Consider the following 20,698-nt stretch of genomic DNA (forward strand, 5'->3'; position numbering starts at 1 on the left):
TCATGTAGATGTTCATTAAAGCTCAGAGAAAATTCAGCATATATAAAGGAAACAGGACCCAGAATGGAACCCTGAGGCACCCCGAAGCCTTCCAATTCAACTATTATTATATCAGAACAGAGAAAACTGAAGAAAAAGTTAATTATTCAGGCAAATCTCTCATTAACTGAACATAAACCCAGTGTGTTCATCCTCTGTCATTGATCCAGCTCCATGGGTTTTACTGGTGAATCATTGTTGTAGAAGATGACTGTGTTTCCATGGTAACTACGGAGCTTCTCAACATCCAAATGGGTCATATCTGATGACCATAAAAGATGAATAACTGTATTTTACACCAATTATTGACATGTATTGATAGGTAGTGGATCAACAGGTATTAAATATTTTACACCAGTAGATGGTTTTCGTTTTTGAGGGTTATGAGACTAAATACAGGGTTCTGGATGTTATAAAATGATCAATTCATTCTTATTTTTCAAGTATTTTGCTCATTTTCTCCTCACTTTAGAAGTATTTACTTAATTTAATGCCATATTTCAAGTTTTTTGGTCAAGATTCCCCTTATTGTTCAACTCTTTTCCTCATTTTATTCTCATTTCGCAGGTTTCTGTACATCTTATTCAGGAAAAATTGAGGTAAAACTGTATTTTACACTAATTATTTACGTGCATTGATAAGATTAGTGGATCAGTAGTTATTAAATATAAGTAGATACTTTTGGTTGCTGGTGGATGTTTGAGTCTTTATGGGTTAAGAGGTAAACTTAAAAACATCACACTTAGCTGAATCAACAGGTATTAAACAGTTTACATCAGTGGATGCTTTTGGTCGCTGGTGCTCTTTTTAGGTATTTAAGGGTTAAATAACCAGCCTCCATTCATAAATATTGCACTGGAGGCTGATTTCATCACACTGGGAGTACTGGAGTTAGAAAATACACCTATTACAAACACTTGAGAGAGTCCAGACAAGCTGTGCATATGATAAAACACCTCTAATGATAAAATACTTCATGTAATTGGGCTGAAGCGAAGGACGAGGAAAGAGGATGCACAACGACGGCGCTCAAACCTTGTGGAAAAATGAAAATATTGGAAATGATGGGCTTGTTTTCTTTAACATTTAGCAGGCTTGTGAGTGGGGGGGTTCGCTGTGGGTGTCAGCCTCATAAAGACACACTCATACGCATGCTTTCAAGAGAAATAGTGGTTGTATCTGGAGGAAAGCCTGTGTTTTCTGATTCAACAAAACGTCCACATGGATTCCTCTTTATAAATGAAATGTTTCACTGTATCAACACCACAAGGAAGTTATGGGGGTTTTGAAGGGTTTACAAATCACAGTAAGGCATCTTTCTGAGAAACAAGGGAGGAATCAGTCTACAATTAAAACAGCTTGCATTCTTACAAAGCTACACATCCTGTAACAGGTAGTAGATGATTGGTGTATTCTTTCACAAATTCACAGTATTTACTTACACCTTATAATCATCCTGTAAGTTTTTTTTTTGCTTTGTTTTTTGTGATCATCCTGTATGTTTCTTTTTGTTGTGATCATAATGCAATTTATTTATTTTTTGTTCTTCGTGATCATCCTGCACATTTTTTTTGTCATCATTCTGTAATTTTTTAAATTTATTTTATTTTTTGTCATTGTCCTACAATTTTATTTTAGTCATCATCTTGTAATTTTTATTTTATTTTATTTTTGTCATCATCTTGTAATTTTTACTTTATATTGTTTTTGTCATCAACTTGTGATTTTATTTTATTTTATTTCTTCATCCTGTTGGCGGAATCAGCCCGCGGTGTCTATTTACCGGCATCCTTTTGAGGAGGCTGTGCTCGTCGATGATTGGTCACTTCCTCCCATGTGGCCTTCTCCACTTCCGTTTTCCCGGAGCCAACATGGCGGAATACGACCTCACTACCAGCATTGCCCACTTTTTAGATCGTCATCTTGTTTTTCCTCTGCTGGAGTTCCTGTCTGTCAAAGAGGTACGGATAATCTGAATAAGCGAACACTTCGGTACAGTTTGGGGTTATTTTTGGGAGGTTTAGGTGTGGTTTTTGTGGACTTTTCGAGCCTCCGTGTGTAAAAGGTGCTGGTCACGTTCTTCGCAGCTGTGTTAAGAGTTCACGCTCTACCGGAGTGGGCAGGAAATGTGGTGTCCTGAGATCAAAATAAAAGCAAAAAAGTGTCACTGTTGACACATGTTGAGAATTACCGTGTAGTGCAGAGTTACAGAAACCGGAACGGAACATAGAGGCACATATGAGGACTCACGGAACAGGAAATCACATGGAAACAACATGTAAATAGCGCAGAAATATCACGAAAATTACACGTTACACTTTATTTTTTAACGTAACCGGAAACCCTGCAGTTCATTGTGATTATCTTTACACTCCCGAATGTAATAGTTAAACTCAGACTAAGAACTAGTGTTGTTTTACCTGATCTGGATTAGTTTATGTAGTTTTTCTAATCTATTTTTTATGGAATCAGGAGTCAAACATCATCTGGTTTAAGGGTCTTTACATTTCATCCACTTAATTTAAAGCCACAGTTTTCAGGAAAAGCTCTCATGTTCTTTTACTTAAGACAGTACCTGTATTCAGAAAACTTACTATACAGTCCTTTGTAAAAGTCTTTATCTTTGTTGTTTTTTAGGGTTGAAATGATTACACATTAATTTCTCATTCTCTTTTCTTCACACATAACAAAAAATGCAGGAAACATATGCATAGCCTTAAAAAACACACAATAATCTGAAATAAATTGGTTGTAAACAGTAAAGTCACTATTTAGTGTGACCTCTGACCCCATGACAAAAAGCAGCACAAACGATCAGAACCAATTTTGTTAATTTTTGTTCAGTTTGTTGATTATTTTGTTCCCTTTTGCTTATTTGGTTTGTTATTTTGGCCATTTTTGTTCAATTAGTGTATTATTTTGTTAATTTTTGTTCATTTGGTTTGTTATTTTGGCCATTTATGTTCAATTTGTGTATTATTTTGTTCATTTGGTTAGTTATTTTGGGCATTTTTGTTCAATTTGTGTTTTATTTTTGTTTTTTACATTGATTAATTTTTCCATTTGGTTTGTTATTCTATCCTTTTTTTTTTTTTTAAATTTTGATCAATTTGTTGTTGTTTTTTTCTGTTCATTTTGTTTCATGTGGATTTTGGTTTTCATTCATGGCCCATTTTTCTTATTTTTGTTCAATTTGTTACTGGTTTAAAACTTCAGTAAGGTAATTCCATAAATATCATGGGGAGGTCACACTAAATATGACCACTATGGTTTATAGAAGCGGTTTTTAACGTGAAACTGTAGTTTTTCCTGCTGGACATACTTCATATATATCCAAATTGGATCTAAATATAGAGACAAATGCAGATGTGTGGATATTAGAAGTTTACTAAACCAACAAACACAATGTTGAACCAGGACTTTTACACAGAACTGTAGATGTTTTAGACTCTAAATAAATTACTGGCCCAAAGTAGGAGACGCCAATGAATCAGTGGTACGCAATGTTAGGGTTTAAACACAATGCCTATGGAGCCGCTCTATGAACAAATGAAAACTATAATATCAGTGAAAAGATGAAGAACTTCACTATGTTAAACCATGTGTGGATTAGTGGTTCACAGATCATGGTCGAGTGTTCAGTGTTGCTACATATCCCCCAGAAGCTGCAATAGTTGTAGATTTTTATTAATAGCAGCAGAACTGTTGAGAAGTCAGTCAATATTTTTATTAAAATATTCCCAACTGCATACACAGGCTTTTTTTTTTTAGTGAACTGTTTTTGTTCCCAGTTGTCCTTAAATGCTCTTGAATGGTCCTTGCTGGTGATGACAGCAAGTATTGAGCATAATTTGAACATTGTCACAAATACTGCTTAGCTCGTGTGTTGTTTTGGGTTGTTCGACACAAATATTCCAACATTTATCCATGCTGAAAGAATGAGAGTATTCCCATGGTGGTCTGGAGCTAAAGCAACGCCAGAAAATAGGACTGAAAAATAGGATCAACTCTTCAGAATCAGAATACTTTATTAATCCAGGGGGAAATTATTGTGTTACAGTTGCTCCATGCAAGTAGAATTAAAGTAGCAGGAAAAAATGCACACATGTGGATATTTAGATATTTATGTATTATAACTACACTTCTATTTTAACATGTTTTAGCACATTGCAGTTATGATCCAGATTCTACCCAAGTCTTTTTGTACTTCTAACTTTTGTGTAGCGTATAGTGTTTGCTGTTGTGTTATTGTTTTTTTTTTTTTTTTTTAAACACGTGTTTGCTGTGGTTTTCTATTTTCATCCGATGTGTGTCATGCTGCTGCCACACTGTAATTTCCCAGTTTGGGATAAATAATGCTACGTCCTATTTCTGTGTGAAAATATAGATCAGGGGTCACCAACCCTAGTCCTTGAGATCTACGATCCTGCATGTTTTAGATGTATCCCTCCTCTACCACACCTGATTCAAATGCCTATCATTAACTGCTACAGAAGCCTGGTAATGACCATCAGGTGTGCTAGAAGACGGATACATCTAAAACATGCAGAATAGGATGGGTGACCCCTGATATAGATGCATAGGTAGATGTACTTTATTTATCCTAAACTGGGAAATGACAGCATGTAATCGGTTACCTCTGTTTTCTTTGTTTCTTAGATCTACAATGAGCAGGAGCTGCTTCATGGAAAGCTGGACCTCCTCAGCGACACAAACATGGTGGACTTTGCCATGGATGTCCACAAAAACCTGTTTCCTGATAAGGAAATCCCACATAGTAAGTGTTGAAAAGGCCTCGTATGTCCCGACACTTTCTTCATCCTCGTACAAACACACTTATGTTCCTTTTCTTCAGTGGTTTTACTTTACTTCAGGGTCAAAACCGGTGAAATAACAGAAAAAGACAAAGAGAAGGAATTGAAGTTTGACAAGTTTTGACTAAATAAGGCACTCAGAATGTACATCAATAAGAGATTTAGGATGTTGAACATCAACTGTGAACTGGAACACACTGAACAACAACAACAAGGACTTGAATTTGGGCCTAGTAGTTTATGTTTTGACCTCTTTTTTTGTAAATCAGTCCAGCTGCTTTTTGATACCTGGTTGAACTCGATAAAGCAGTTACAGTCAAAAAAAAGAATAAAATAAGCAACAAAATGAACAAAAACAGCCAAATCGATCAATAAAATGAACAAAAATGAGTAATAAACCAACAAAATTATAAGTAACATGAACAAAATCAGACACAAACTGAACAAAAGTGAAGAAAAAGTAATAAAAGAAAAAACAAAATGACCACAACACTGGAAACAACAGGAAAAACAAAAAACAAGGAAAACGGTGTAAAGAAAAGCCCAAACCATCTATTTTTGTAGCGAGTCGGTCTCACTCACTGCTCTGTGTTTTACCCCCCATTCCACAGGCGGTGGGGGGTGAACTGAGAATGCTCAGATTTGTATGGAAAGAACAAGGTCTATTCTATCAGCATGATTAAAGTGTTTCCTATTGAGCAAATGGTTGAATTTTTATGAATATTTAAACTAAGTCACATATTCAGAATGATCATCGCAGATAAGTAGAACAGTAATTTGTACAATAATACTAGACAAATATGACAATTAAATGAAATCTATGTAAAAAAGTGTTCAAAATATTGTGTGTAATTCTAATGATGTGGAATTAAACAGTCTGATGGACTTGGTACAACAGTAAACTCACCTTTACAGACCGTTTATGTTGGTTTATCACGTTTCTGCGTCTAATAACGCCCTTTTAATCCACGTCATTTCAGCTCTGAGGGAGAAAAGGACCGAGGTGGTGGCTCAGCTGAAGCAGCTTCAGTCCGAGACCGAACCCATCGTGAAAATGTTCGAGGACCCGGAGACGACGAGGCAGATGCAGTCGACCAGGTGAAGCTCGTTTTTCCTGTCACAGTCGCTTTCTCCTCAACAGAAGCAGATTTTTTTAAGTACGAAAAAACCTGAAAAGCCTGAGGTTTTTAAATGTATTGCTTTTTGGTGCTATGAATGTTGGATTAGTAAAACCTGTTATTTGAAACAGAAGACACTGCGAAGGGATTCTGAAAGTGAAGAGTTGAGGAAAGTGTCTTTTCAATCAAATCTGTCTTCTCAGGCTTTCATTGACCAAAGTCAGCAGAGACAGAAGTGATACGAGACAAACACAAGATGATGTGGTTAACTTTATTTAGACGTTTTTGTCGTCTACAGCGATTAAAATATTTTGCTCGTATCCAGTCTTTATCCTTTCTTTTCCATCTTGGCGAGAACGTACAGTTAATCAAAAGCATTTTCCACTTTTGTCCCCTTTTCAGTTCGCTCCGTTTTATTCTATTGTTTCAGTAGGATTGTCAACATTTGTTTATTTAAGTTATACATGTGAAGGAATTGTGAGATTTGAAGGTTGATAATAGCAACATCTACTGCTGTCAAAGCGGAGAAAGATGAAAATCCTCCTTTTGGATGAGGAGTCATGTGTCTGTCTTAAGTTATACTTTTTTTTTTTTTTGGTACCATTTCATTTGTAAAACAATAGCGAACTCATCTGGGGTCAATAAAAGGAGCGTCTGAAGCCAGAAGGAGGAAGCTGAGGAACAGTTTAATTCCACAAGTACGGTCCAAATAATGCTCGACGCAGCCTTTGTTTTTTACATTATTCCTGGATTAGACCATCGTCCTGCGCTGAAAAGGAGAAAGGGTTGATATTTGAACCTTATTAACTCACCCACTGAGGTTAATAAACAGATCTGCAAAGCATTTGAAAAGGTAACATAAACTATTGGTCTCAGTGCTTTTATTGAACACTCATAGACCTAACAGCCGGCTTTATTTGGACCAGAACCCAAGCCAGAACCAAAGCCCTGCTATCAAAGCGGACCACGTCTTATGATGATGGATCTACAGTCTGTCACCAGTAGACACTGGCTGGATTATGACCACTTTGATGATTTATGTCCTTATTTGTTTGGATTTGTTGTCGCAGATGATGGATATTTCAGCAGCTGATTTGAGAAAGAACAATTTAACTCAGTTGTACTAGTTTGTAACATGATAGATGATACTCTGCATCCACAGGTTTGACCAAGAACATTAGAGATTTTAGCACAGTTGTTATTTGTGATTTTGAAAGTTATGCCGCATTTCCACTACTTGGTATTGACTCGACTCGGCCTTTTTGCGTTTCTATTGCAAAAAAGGACCTGGAATCTGGTACCCGGTACTAGTTTTTTGGTATCACCTCCGCCGAGGTTCCAGGACTGGGGACCAGATACTAAAAGGTGACGTGTAAACACTGCAGACCACTGATTGGTCAGAGAGTTGTCTCTGTGACCCGCCGTTTTATAAAAAACAGATACAGAAATTGACAGTAAATATAGTGGTAGGTTAATCCACATGACGACAGCCTGGAAAACTACACCATGGTTTGTCAAAGAGGTTCAGACGTAAAAATTCAGTATGAGCTTGACGAGACAACATGCAATGAGCGAGTTTATCAGCAACTCTTAGCAGACGACGCGGAAGTAATGTGCTGGATCGCTATGACGTCCAGGTACTGTAAAGTCGGTAGTGTCCTGTAATGGAAACGGTCTCCAGGAATAGGACCTGGTACCCGAGTTGAGCCGGTTCCATGTAGTGGAAATGCAGCATTATTCAGCAATTTATAGACCATGGGTGTCAAAGTTATTTTAGTACAGGGGCCACATTCAGACCAATATGGGCTGAAACGGGCCAGACCAGTAAAATAATAACAGTGAAAAAGTAAATGACATTATGAAAAGGTTTACATCTACAAAGTATCAACAACCTGAAATGTATTAAGGAAAATATGTAAAAATTTTACCAATATCCTGCCAGCAGTTTATCATTCACACATGTACATCATAGCCTGTGGATCACAGTGGATCTACAAATACTCAAAATATTTAGAAACAGGCAGAATGTTGTTAAAATTACAATTTATTTTTCTTCAAGACCTTTCATATTGTTCGTATTTGTTCAGTTTATTCACATTTTTTGTGATAAGATAGTTTGTAAATGTAAATATTTTTATGTAATTTTACTTTTATTATTATGATAAAACAAAGACAAAAAATGGGAGTTGGTATTATGATAATTAGGTGTGAAACGGTACTGAAAAACTTAGGTTCGATATGTTTTTGGTATAGTGAAGTTGACCAATTTCACAAAAAAAATCTTTATTGAAGTAAAAATGCAACATTCTGGACAATTAAGTATCACTCAACAGCTGAAGTTTTTATTTGACTTTGTGGGTCTGAAATACGTTATGAAATTTGACATGTGACCAGAAATAGAACCAATCTTCACGAAACAGTGCTGGCATTTGTCCCTCCCCCCTTGACAAATGGAATTTTAGGCTGATATAGAGCTGAAACGATTTATCGACTCAAAGTGATCCAAAAAAAAAAAAATCATTCAACCACAATTCTCCTGAATCAAAGCTCTGTTTCCTTCATTTCTCTGCTGTTAAACATTGGTTCCACTGTTGTTTCACACGGATGCGTATTGTGACGCACAAACAAGCTTCAATTCAGGAAAACTGCAATAGAATATTTCCCTTCAATCAATTTGAGTCGGTTAATCGAATCGTAAATTTTTGCATTCGCTTCAAGCACCTAATCTATTCAGCTCCTAGGGGTGTAACGGTACCGAAACATTTCAGTTCGGTATGTTTTCGGTTCAGTGAAGGAGACCAATTTCATTAAAAAAAAAACTTTATTGAAATAAAAATGCAACATATTCTGAACAATTAAGTGTCACTCAACAGCTGAAGTTTTTATTTGACTGTGTGGGTCTGAAATGCCTTATGAAATTTGATGTGTTATCAGAAATGGAACCAATATTTACAAAACAATGCCGGCATTTGCCCCTCCCCCCTCAACAAATGGCAGTTGAGTTTGATAGACATATCACCATTCAATCATTTTGATGGACCGGTTAAAATGATTGGATGGTGTTTTTTCAGTCCTGTTCATTCCACAGGTGACTAAAATGTTTTATTTTTGTTTTAGAGCATGTAATTAATTGGTTGCAGTCGGGGTTTGAAGGGGATTTTAAGCAATATAATAAAAATGTTCCAGGAAAACATCTCCTACGTCACCTTTAATATCTTCAGGGTAATTTATACATTTTATGGGAGGGATTGGACTCTTTGGAGCGGCTGGTTTTTGGCCCACAGGCCGTATGTTTGACACCCCTGGTCTACATCAATACACTCCGTCAAATGCACACTCACTGGTTCACATCCTAAAACACACACACACACACACACACACACACACACACACACACACACACACACACACATACTTGTAATGTGGCGTCATGTAAGTACAGAGATTTAAGATCCCATTCAAGGCTGAAAAAAGCAGCGTGTTCCTGTATTTTGACAAAACCGTAGAGACGAAAGAAATCAGCGCTGACTCGATCCTGCAGCCCTGATTTGTTAGACGTGGCTAGCATAGATTTATGGTAGCCAAACCAAATGTAATAAACAGCCCATCACACTGTTTTAAAGTGAAATGGTCTTCATTTATGTGCAGCTCTTGATTTAGACCAGAAGTGGAAAAATGTACCTGAATGTGGCTCCAAACACCAGGACGTCGGCCAAATGGCGACTCAACTTAAACGGCCTCTAAATACAGGAACTGTCTTTTTTTTTTTTTTTGCAGGGATGGACGAATGCTCTTTGACTATTTGGCAGACAAACATAACGTAAGTTGGCCTGATTTGCTGACATCTCACTTCTTTTGCTGCTTTTCCCATGGCTCTTGTGTGAACCCACGGTTGTTTTAGGGGTGAAGTGGGAGGGGCAGGCTTCCCAAAACCCTTAACTCATTTTCAGGGTTTGTACGGCTTGCACAAATTCTGCGGACATTTACATTCTGTGGTGAATAGTTAAGAATAAACGGAGTAACTCGGGACTCGTGGATTGAGCCGCAAGAATGCCGGGGGTTCTATATTTACCGTGATGTTTGGCTTCTTCCCCTCCACTCCGCCGGTTGCCTCCCACTCCGGTATCCAGATGACCTGTTCGCTGTCCTCAGTGCACCTCCTCGCAGACCGGCGTCCGGCCTCCGGGACCTCGGCCTCTTGGATCTGAGCTCTGGCCCCGGGGCCTGGATCTGTGTAAATGGACTCGGTCCGGTGACGTCGGTCCTTCCGGAAGGACGGTTAAATATAGGAAGAGAAGTCGGGTTGAAATGATAGCTCTATATATACAAAAGCTTTTCTGATTTAGCTCACATGACCACTTCTTGGTGTATTTGTTACACAAGTTAAATATTCTCTTCCCATTCATGGCCAAATATCGTATGGCAGCTGATGTAGCAGCGTTTTTACACCCACTGTGAAGAATTTATATCATGGCTGCAGGAAATATGGAAGAAGTTTGGCAGATTTAAAGACTAAAATAGTCCATTTAACCCAGAAAGACCCAAAACTCAACTGACTGTTTAGTCCTGTAAAGTAATAAGGCTCATTCATAAGTTCATGCAGATTCTTATTATGGCAAAGTTGAGCTTATTTACTGTAAAAAAAAAAACAAAAAAACAAACAAAAAAAACAATATTGCCAAAGTGTCAGTTTAGTTGTAACTTAATTTTAATGAAGGCATTTTTGTAATACCAGGTGATTTCATGTATACTGTAGAACATGTTTGAACCACAATAATGTAATTAATTCTTTAAAAAAAAAAAGTCTTTACCAGACAGACAAACCCTGGACATTCACAAGCACCTACTGATGTAAATGTTTAATACCTGTTGATCCACAAATTAAATCGATACATGTAAATAAATTAGGTAAAACACATGAAAATACGACTACAACTGTCAGATAAAGTCTGATCGATTCACATATAGATGATAAAACAGTAAACGAAGTACAAATAAATACAGAATAAAATGGAACTAAATGGAATAACTTATGAATAATTATTGTTTTAATTTGGTAGAAGGCTGGAAAACATTAAAATCAGTGCCATATTTAAATTTTTTTATTATCATTGGTCTTGATTTCTGTGTTTTTGAAGCAAATCTGAACCTTTCATTCAGAATCAGATATTCAGCAGTTAAAGAAATAATACAAAGGTGCTATAACTAGTTGTTCATTATCTATTTTGGTGTGATAAATAGCTGATGAAGGAAGTATATTTGGTTATGAATCTGACACTGATAAGCCTTTGCTTCTTTCTGTTTCTTCTCAAACAGTTTGAGTTGATTCATTTGTACATTTATGTTAAATTTATTGTATTTTGTTACTTTTTCTGCGATTAATGACCGTTGATGGGTGTATATGTAATTGTCGTCTTGGTTTTTACGTTATTTTTTTTTTAACTTCAAAGTTTGAGACGTATAAACTAAACTAAATAAAACTCATTAAAAACTAGAAAAGCACTCAGAGAGCGCTAAAGCAGATCAGTGCCCCCCCCCCCCCCCCCCCCCCGGATCACCACCAAAATTTAATAATTTGTTCCTTGTGCCAGTATCAACATTTCCTGAAATTTTCATCCAAATCCATCCATAACTTTTTAAGTTATCTTGCACACGGACAGACAGACAAACCAACGCCAGCAAAATCATAACCTCCTTGGCGGAGGTAAAAAAAACAATTAATACAACAGTCAGACAGACTGGTTGAGGACGCTTGGTTTTATGTCCAGTTTTTAAGTCATTTTTCCTTCAATTTTCTCTGTTTTAATATAATAATTTCTGAATTAACACATGAACATTTAAATTAAATATAGGGAAATACACGATTACATGAAAAAATATAAAACAGACGATAATACTATAGTAAATGGTGATAAATCGCATAAATAAAGGTTAAATAGTGGGAAAAATTCATTTGGGAACTGCCATAAAAGTAGCTCTGGGTCTTTATGGGTTAAACCTGATGTTTGATAAATAAAAATATCATACCATTAACACACAGAGGTGAAAAATCTGGAAGTGTTCTTTAATTACATCGGCTGTGTATAATTCCAGAGCCAACGCTGTGTTTGTCGTGTTGTTTTTTTTAACAGTTCTTCCCTGTTAATGTTATTAATCCATTTCTATTTCCTTGTGAAGTTTCGTCAGGAGTATTTGGACACGCTGTACCGATACGCCAAGTTCCAGTACGAGTGTGGAAACTACTCTGGTGCAGCTGAATACCTCTACTTCTTCCGTGTCCTGGTGAGTTTTCATTGATACAGTAACAGTATGTCTATACATGTACACTATATGGACAAAAGAATGTGGACATGTTGGATGTGTGGTGGTGTTTCTTTCGCAGGTGTTTCTTTTTTAACAGGGGTCTGGGATCCAAAAACAATAATGACTAATGTCAGAATATAGTTTTATACTATGGGATAAATATCATTGCATTGGTTAGTTTGGGTTAAATTGTTATCTTTGCTTCCAAAATGACTCACAGATGGTTTGGACTGAATTTCTCTCAACATTGATTTTTGTTTTTGTTTTTTCATCAATGATTGTAAATGTTGTTCCTGTAAATTTCTAAAATATTTTTCATGCTCTGACTAAAAATAATTTTTACCACAACTAACCATCTATTGTTTTTTTGTGAGTATTTTGCTCATTGTGATGCTCTTGTCTCAATTTTTGTTAAGTTTCAGGCTTTTTTTTGGTTTATTTTTGATGCTTGTGTTGGTCATTTTTGTTCATTTTGATCCTTTGTTCTTTTTTATGCCTGTGGTGTTCATTTTTTAAATCTACTTTCTTTTGTGTATGTTTTTTGCTCATTATGATGCTTTTTTCTCTATTTTTCTTAATTTTTTATGCCAGTGGTGTTGAATTTTATGAATTTTGTTGCTTATTCTGTTCATTTTACTGATTTTGTTTTCTTTTCTACTTTCTTCACATCTCTGAGAGAGAAAAATCTCGCATTAAACTTTAAGGAAATATTGATGTTTTTATCTCAAATCCTCATGAACAGGACATCTTACAGCTGTAGTAGACATGATGTGTCCCAATACTTATGTCGATATAGTTTCTAAACATGAGTATTTCCTTAAAGTTTAATGGTAGATTTTTCTTCCTCAGTGAGATGTGAAGAAAGTAGATGGTTGGTTGTGGTAGAAAATTATTATTTTCAGTCAGAGCATGACTAATATTTAACAAATGTAGAGGTAGAGCATTTAAAATCATAGTCATGGTTAAAAAAATGTTGAGGGAAATGAAGTCCAAACCATCTCTGAGTCATTTTGGAAACAAAGATAAAAATTTTACCCAAACTGACCAATGCAATGATAGTTATCCCATAATATAAAACTATATTCTAACATTAGTCGTTATTGTTTTGTATCCCAGGCCTCTAGTGGAAAAGAAACACCTGAATCCAACATGTCCACATACTTTTGTCCACATACTGTACCTCTAATGTTTGACTATTTTTATTTATATACTGGCTTAAGACGTTTCTGTGATGTATTAAAATTGAACATCAAATTATGTTTGCCAGATTGCTTTAATTCCTCAAAAGGCCAATGCCTGCACAGCAGAGGAAAAGAACACTTAGAAGTAATTGAATGTGAAAAGCTTACGTCATGGCCTGTTCAATTCCCCGCACGTCTTCTGTATTAGCGGACGACTGCCGCTCTACGACTTGAGTGGGATGTTTTACTGGGCCGAGTGATCAGCGGGCCGACTGCATAATCTGTCTGTAGTCTTCTCACGAGGCCGGCCTTGGTAGACGGCTTATTGATTGGAGTGCTGTGGCCAGAGATTCCCTCGTCACGACTTCTGAGCTCCTGATGCGCTTAAGTTATGCGAGGTGTCTCTGAGTGAACGCCAAGAGGGTTCTGCATGTTCTCCAAGGTTTGACTGTGGATATGATGAGGGGTCAGTAAATAGAACGGACTGAGGATGAAGTCAGGGTTTGGATTAACCCTTCAGTGTCCGCCCATAGAGGTCCACGTAATCACCTAAATGCAGAATCTGCACAGAGCTGTACTAGTGTCAGAATGTTTTAATACAGTTTGTTTTTAATTCTTTTACATTGTTTTTGCATTTCATTAACAAAAATACCAAATACTCAATAACTGTCATGTTTTTTTAAGCCTTTAAATACCAAGAAACTATATTTTTTTGTTCAAAGTGTTTTTATTGCATATTGAGTCATCCAGAAAAGCACAATACATTTATCATACATTTATACATTTATCTGTCAAACAGTCCTCACATCAGTCCTTAAAGTTAATTAGTTAATAAGCCAAATAATTGGAAAATAAATAATTTCCAGTAAATATGAGTTATGTTGTTTTACTGTCATAAGTACTGTCCCATCATGGAGCTGATTATTCAGTCAGTTCTTCAGCCTTTATTCAGTCACTCTGTGATAAAACTCTGTGGTAAATAAAACAAACAAAAAAACCCACTAGCCATCACACGTAGACAAAGACAACCACTGGGTACATAATCTGATCAAGGAAAAAGCCACAAATCACAGTGCATTTACGGCTCAAGACTTTATGATGACTTTTATCCAACATAAATCAATGACTTCACACATTTGCAGCAATTGGAAACGAGCCCTGGGGCTGAGTATGAAGGTAACCGTACGAATAAATATGTTTTAACCTTTCAAGACTGAGAGGGAGTTTTGTGGCGCCTTCCAAATGAATAGTTCTCGACATTTAACTTTTCCTGACTGATTTATCATAATTTATTATAATATTATCGTCTGGATTTTGCAGTTTTCAGTGTAAATCATGTATTTAATTCACTGATCATGTAGATATTCATAAAAACTCAGATTAAATTCAAAGGTTATTATATGAAAACAGAGAAAACTCGAGAAAAAAGTGACTGTTTCCACAAAATCCATCAAAAACTGAACATAAACAAAGTGTGTCCATTCACTGTCATTGATCCGACTCCATGGGTTTTACTGGTCAATTAATGTTGCAGAAGATGACAGGTGACATCCTGCAGATAGTCCAATAGGACCTGCACAGAGGCTTTATTATTTACTTTAAAGGGCATTATCTGCAAAATAATGAAATTGGATGTTGTTCTTTCTAAAAGTGGATCCCAGGGGCAGCATATACAAAGAAAACAGGATCCAGAATAGAACCCTGAGGCACCCCAAGGCCTTCAAATTCACCTGTTTTTATATCAGAACAGAGAAAACTGAAGAAAAAGTGACTTTTTCAGCAAAATTTCTCATTAACTGAACATAAACCCAGTGTCTCCACCCACTGTCATTGATCTAACTCCACGGGTTTTACTGGTGAATCAATGTTGTAGAAGATGACAGTGTTTCCACGGTAACTACAGAGCCTCTGAACATCCAAATGGGTCATATCTGATGACCATGAAAAGATGAATATCTGTATTTTACACTGATTATTTACATGTATTGATAGGACTAGCAGCATTGTACCTGTGGTGCCATTGTACGATAGCATAAGTAGAACTTGTCTGCCACCGCTATCCATTTGTAAACTACCATTTAATCATGCATTGTGCAGGTAATAATTTGAGCTAAAATGTGAGGCATTAAGGGAAGAGCATGTATTTGTTTGGTCTGTTAAGCATGATTAAATTCATACAGTGGTAGTGAACTGCAGCCTTCACATTGTAGCATGGTCTGGTAGGAGCAGAAATGTCATGAACGGCAGCATAACCACCATTGTTGGGCAAATGACTTCTAAAAGAGTAATTAGTTATAGTTACTAATTACTTTTCCCAAAAAGTAATAGAATGAGTAACAGAATTACTCCTTCATAAATGTAATTAGATACCAGGGAAAGTAATTATTACGTTACTTTTTTGAAAAACCTTCAAATATGTAAAAGGAAACTGATTTTTGAGTGTGTTTCACGGCCCGTTGCATAGAGTAGAACAGCAGACAGGTACTTCATACCATAACTGTGGTGAGGCTGGGGTCCACCAGGGCCCGGCTGGGTTCACCAGGGCCCAGCTAGGGTCCACCAGGGCCCGGCTTTTCCACCACATGAATGCCTATGTGCATTTATAGGAAGAAAATGCTCCTCCAGTATACCTCACATCTCCACTTTTTTCAGTTGCTCCTCCTGGATACAGCAGTAAATGTCTCCAGTCTGGTCAGTCGGACTCACTGGTAACTCCTCCCCTAAATTAGCTGTGTTCAAGTAAATGTGGTGTGCTGCTTAAACTTGGACATGTCATTAGTCGTTCAGGTGAAGGCAGCGGGGACAGTTCAAAGCCATGTGGCACACAGGTGAAGCATGAAGACAGTGTGGGCAATTTCAATATAAGAACGGCTTGTAAACGAATGGCTCGCAATGAATCGGTTCTTATCGTTCTCTGAAAAGAGCCGTTCAAAAGACTCGACTCATCCGCGAGCATCACATCTCTCGTGCCTAGCTGAGCCAGGATGGATAACAGCTGTTGGATATCAGTGCATAGTGCGCCACATTTCACTGCCGGTAACGGCGTTGTAATGTTTGAAGTAGTAATGAATTAGATTACCCGTTACTTGAAAACAATAACGGCGTTAGTAACGCAGTTATTTTTAATGCTGTTATTCCCAACGCTGATAACCACTTCCAAAAATGGAGTATGGTGGCAGGAGCTGGGACCCGGTCTGTGGTGAGCTGGGACCCTGTTAAAATCACCCAGCATACCTCACAACATTTGAATACGGACATAAAATTGTGCCTAGTAGATAGTCAGGTAATGTTTCTATTCATTTGGCGAGTTCAGCGGTGATCAGGCCTGTGAAGGCGGAGGAAAACTGGTACAAATTATTCAGAAATTGTACAGCCTAGTTCAATTTCAACCTATATTTGTTATTTATTCGGACTTTATTTCATAGTTTACCATCTTATCCTCTATATCTGAACCAATCAGACTTTATCCGACTGGTGTATTCATCATTCTTTCATGTGTTTTATTTCATGTGTTTTACTTTAACTGCTGAATATCTGATGCTTAATGAAAGGTTCGTATTTGCTTAAAAAACACAGAAATCAAGACAACATTTTAGATCAGTAGATGGATTTGGCCGTCTGTGGATGTTTAGTCTTCATGGGTTAATTGCTGCAGCTGTGTAATAGTTGTAAAGGCTTTGGTTTCATATGAAATTTGTCACAAAACCAATGTATTTTCCTCTTGAATTAGAAACCAGTTGGTTCGGAGGTACACTGAGTATCTTTATTCACTGTTTAACTTGGTGTTTTATTACATCTGACCACTAGTTAAGTTTGTATCTAAGTTTAATCTCTAATTTAGTCCAGTGTGAACCGTCTTGACCTTTTTGGCGTAAACATCCTCTGAGGTTCAGGTCACTTTTGGGGCGTCACCTCTCATAAATGACTTTTTCTGGCGCTCGCTTCCTTCCAAGCTCCGCCCTATAGATTTGGGGAACTGCGCCACTTGGAATAAAACCATAATGAAGCTCCGTCTGGCGTTATCTAACATCAAGTGTTAGCAAGTTCAACCCAATTGAATGTCTGGTAATGACCAGTGGGACGGGGCTGCATAGTCGGTGGTTTCCAAGTGTCACTCACTTGTCCTCCTGCTTTTGTTTGTCTTCGGTTCAGCATTTAGCTCTGTGGTGAGGCGAGCGCTCGTGCCAAAGCGAGCCCTGAAAGAATGGGCAAGAGAACCGTTTTGTCTGTTCATTAAAGTGAAAACATTAAAACCATCCTTTGTTTCTTTTCTAATTGGCATTTGATACTCCTCTGAGCCGCCTCTTGTCTTTCAGAGGACAGTGACTCAGACTAGTCATGCACATTCACTGTTGTGTCCCGTCCTGAAAGACTTGGCACCAGCTCCGAGCTCTGATCAACCCTTTACACTACAAACAACCCTCTTAACCCAAAGCAGTTGGATTCTCCATCTGATGGCTTTACACTGAGCTGCTCCAAACATATGGTCTGTGGACCAAAAACCAGCCCGTCGCAGGGTCCAATCCGGCCTGAGGAATTGATCGGGAAAAACATCCATTATTACAATTTGGGAACAAACTGATAGAGGATGGGAAATGTGAAGAGGAATTTAGTTTAATGCAACTTCCTGTTGATCATGTGACTTATGAATGCGTGGTGTGGGGGTGGGGGGGTGCACGCATATGTGTTTTGGTCAGTTACAGCATGTGTGTTTCGGTTTCCGTCCTACTTATAATACTATGGGGGTATGGGGCGGTGCAGTCCGTGCCCCCTGCAGAAGTGAAAGTGAAACTTTGTGCTCATTTATCTTTTCTCTACCTCCTGGAGCTTTGCAAACTTTTATTTGAGGGGGCAGGATGTTTGTCCTGACCTATTATATATTTTATGTATAATACATCTAATGCGACAGTGATGATTTTTTATGTATGAAATGTTTGGTGTGGTGGCAAGGATTGTGATTTTTGTGTGTGGATACTTTGTGAATGTAAATATTTTCATCATTGGATATGTTTCTTTGCACTAAAACACAGAGAAATATGGAATTGTCATTATTTATAAGTTATTCTGTTATTATTTTACTGGTCCGGCCCGTTGTAGATCAGACTGGTTTGAATGTGGAACCTGAACTGCAATGACTTTGACATCCACGCTGTAGAGGGAAGAGTTTCACCCTGGACAAGATGATGATCATAGTGGAATTCGCCCCAGCTGTCCACTTGCACTCTTTCCCCCCAAAAAATGTCTTTTTAAGAAAACTCTTCAAAAGCTCACAGCGGATACGTCGCCCTGTTCCAACAACAGTTGTTTATGGGTTTGCAACTCAGTCTAAATAAACCAAAATTGCTCTAAATGAGGTATGTTGTTCTTAGTCCAGCAGTTTTTTCTTTTTTTTTTTCGTGCGACCTCTCATTTTAAGTTCCAGCTCGTTCAGGCTCTGTAACAGGATATCTGTTGCTTACTCTTGACAATGCAAGAGGCTTTTTAGACGGATGGGGGGGAAAGGTAGAAATGGATTTCATTAGTGAGACTCTGTGCACCACTCTGCCTCCTCTCTTTTCAGTGTTTTCGGACCTCCCATCCTCACAGGCCCCTTGTCTGCCTCCCCCCCCTCCCCTGTATGAGAGAGGTGAGGCTCCATAAAGTCATTTAACGTGGGAAACCCAGTCAATTAAACGAAGGAAGCCAGCCTTGCAAAATCCATGCCTCAGGTCTTGTTACAGTGCGGCCTAGCCCGAAAAGAGCAACTTATTCATATCATCACTTAATGCAGGGATTGAATGTTAAGAATAAAGATTGAGTATCCCGACGGATCCCCAGCACAGTAAATTTATTGTTGCTGGTCAGTCAGCGAAAATGTGCCCATTTCACAAACCAATGGAAACTTAAGGTAACTGCTGGAAAAACCCAGGTATTGAAACTTGTCTAGCGTGGCCACTAGTGAAAGCCAGGCTGTGTGTGCGTCGAAAGCTGCCATAATGACCTGGAGGTCAGCCAAACGCAGCAGGCAGGGACTTCCAGGAGAGGGAAGAAAATAACAAACACAACAAAACAGGCCAACACTTGAAATGCTGACCTCTCAGACTGGAAACGCAGCCAGAACCTTCTCATACTGTAACAATACTTTCCTGTGACTTGTGTAAAAACTAGTTCCTTTAACCCATGGGTGTCAAAGTCATTTTAGTTCAGGTTCCACATTCAGCCTAATTTAATCTGAAACAGGCTGGACTATTAAAATAATAGCATAATTAATGATGACAACTCTAAAATTTTCTTTGTTTTTTAGTGCAAATCAAACAACTTATGAATAACTTAATACATAGGGAATATAATGTTATTTTTTTCACATTAAAACTACAGTGACTATGACTGTTAAAGTCTGATCAGTCCAGATATAGATGATAAAACTGTAAACTACTAAATAAAGTATGGAAAAATAACAAATATAGGATAAAATAGAACTAAACTGAATAACTTGTGAATTATTATGGATTTAATTTGTTAGAAGGCTGGAAAACTTTAAAATCAGTGCCATATTTACATTTCTTGTCATCATTTGACCTGATTTCTGTGTTGTTTTGTTTTTTTTAAGCACATTTTAACGTTTGTCAGTGTCAACTTTGCCGCATCTGATCTAAACTGTTTAATACCTGTTGATCCACTAATCCTATCAATACATGTAAATAATTGGTGTAAAATACAGTTCTTCATCTTTTCATGGTCATCAGATATGACCCATTTGGACTTTCAGAGGCTCCGTAGTTACCGTGGAAACACAGTCATCTTCTACATTGATTCACCAGTAAAACCCATGGAGTTGGATCAGTGACAGTGGATGGACACTCTGGGTTTTATGTGTTTTAAATAATGAATAAAATGCACAAAAATGAATACAAAATTTACAAAAGAATTAATACCATGAAAAAAAAATAAGCAAAAATGTACTAAAATGTAAAAAAAAAGTAAGAAATTTACAAAAACGGCCAAAATGATGAATAAACGGAACAAAAAAGAAAAACAAATCAACACAATAATAAATAACATGAACAAAATAAGCCACAAACTGAATGAAGTTGAAGAAAAAATATTAAACTTGGCAACAAAATCTCAAAAACAAACAAAATAAACAACAAAATTAACAAAAACAGTCAGTCATCAATACAACAAAATGAATAAAAAAGTGCCATTAACTAAATAAGGTTGTAGAGGCATGTTTTTATGTTCACTAAATGATATATTTGACTGA

The 20,698-nt window shown here is 37.3% G+C and overlaps 1 protein-coding gene across 1 annotated transcript in view; it reads left to right on the top strand.

The window, feature by feature from the left end:
- The first annotated feature begins 1,886 nt into the window (after positions 1–1,886).
- Positions 1,887–20,698, top strand: part of eif3ea (eukaryotic translation initiation factor 3, subunit E, a) — a 69,493-nt gene continuing 50,681 nt past the window's right edge. The window contains exons 1-5 of the mRNA XM_030158918.1: positions 1,887–2,000; positions 4,699–4,816; positions 5,834–5,951; positions 9,749–9,791; positions 12,149–12,253. Of these exons, the coding sequence (XP_030014778.1) occupies positions 1,911–2,000; positions 4,699–4,816; positions 5,834–5,951; positions 9,749–9,791; positions 12,149–12,253 (474 nt within the window). The 5' untranslated portion in view covers positions 1,887–1,910. The remainder of the gene's footprint in view (positions 2,001–4,698; positions 4,817–5,833; positions 5,952–9,748; positions 9,792–12,148; positions 12,254–20,698) is intronic.

The sequence above is a fragment of the Sphaeramia orbicularis genome, chromosome 16 (assembly GCF_902148855.1).
Source record: "Sphaeramia orbicularis chromosome 16, fSphaOr1.1, whole genome shotgun sequence".
Classification (NCBI taxonomy): domain Eukaryota; kingdom Metazoa; phylum Chordata; class Actinopteri; order Kurtiformes; family Apogonidae; genus Sphaeramia; species Sphaeramia orbicularis.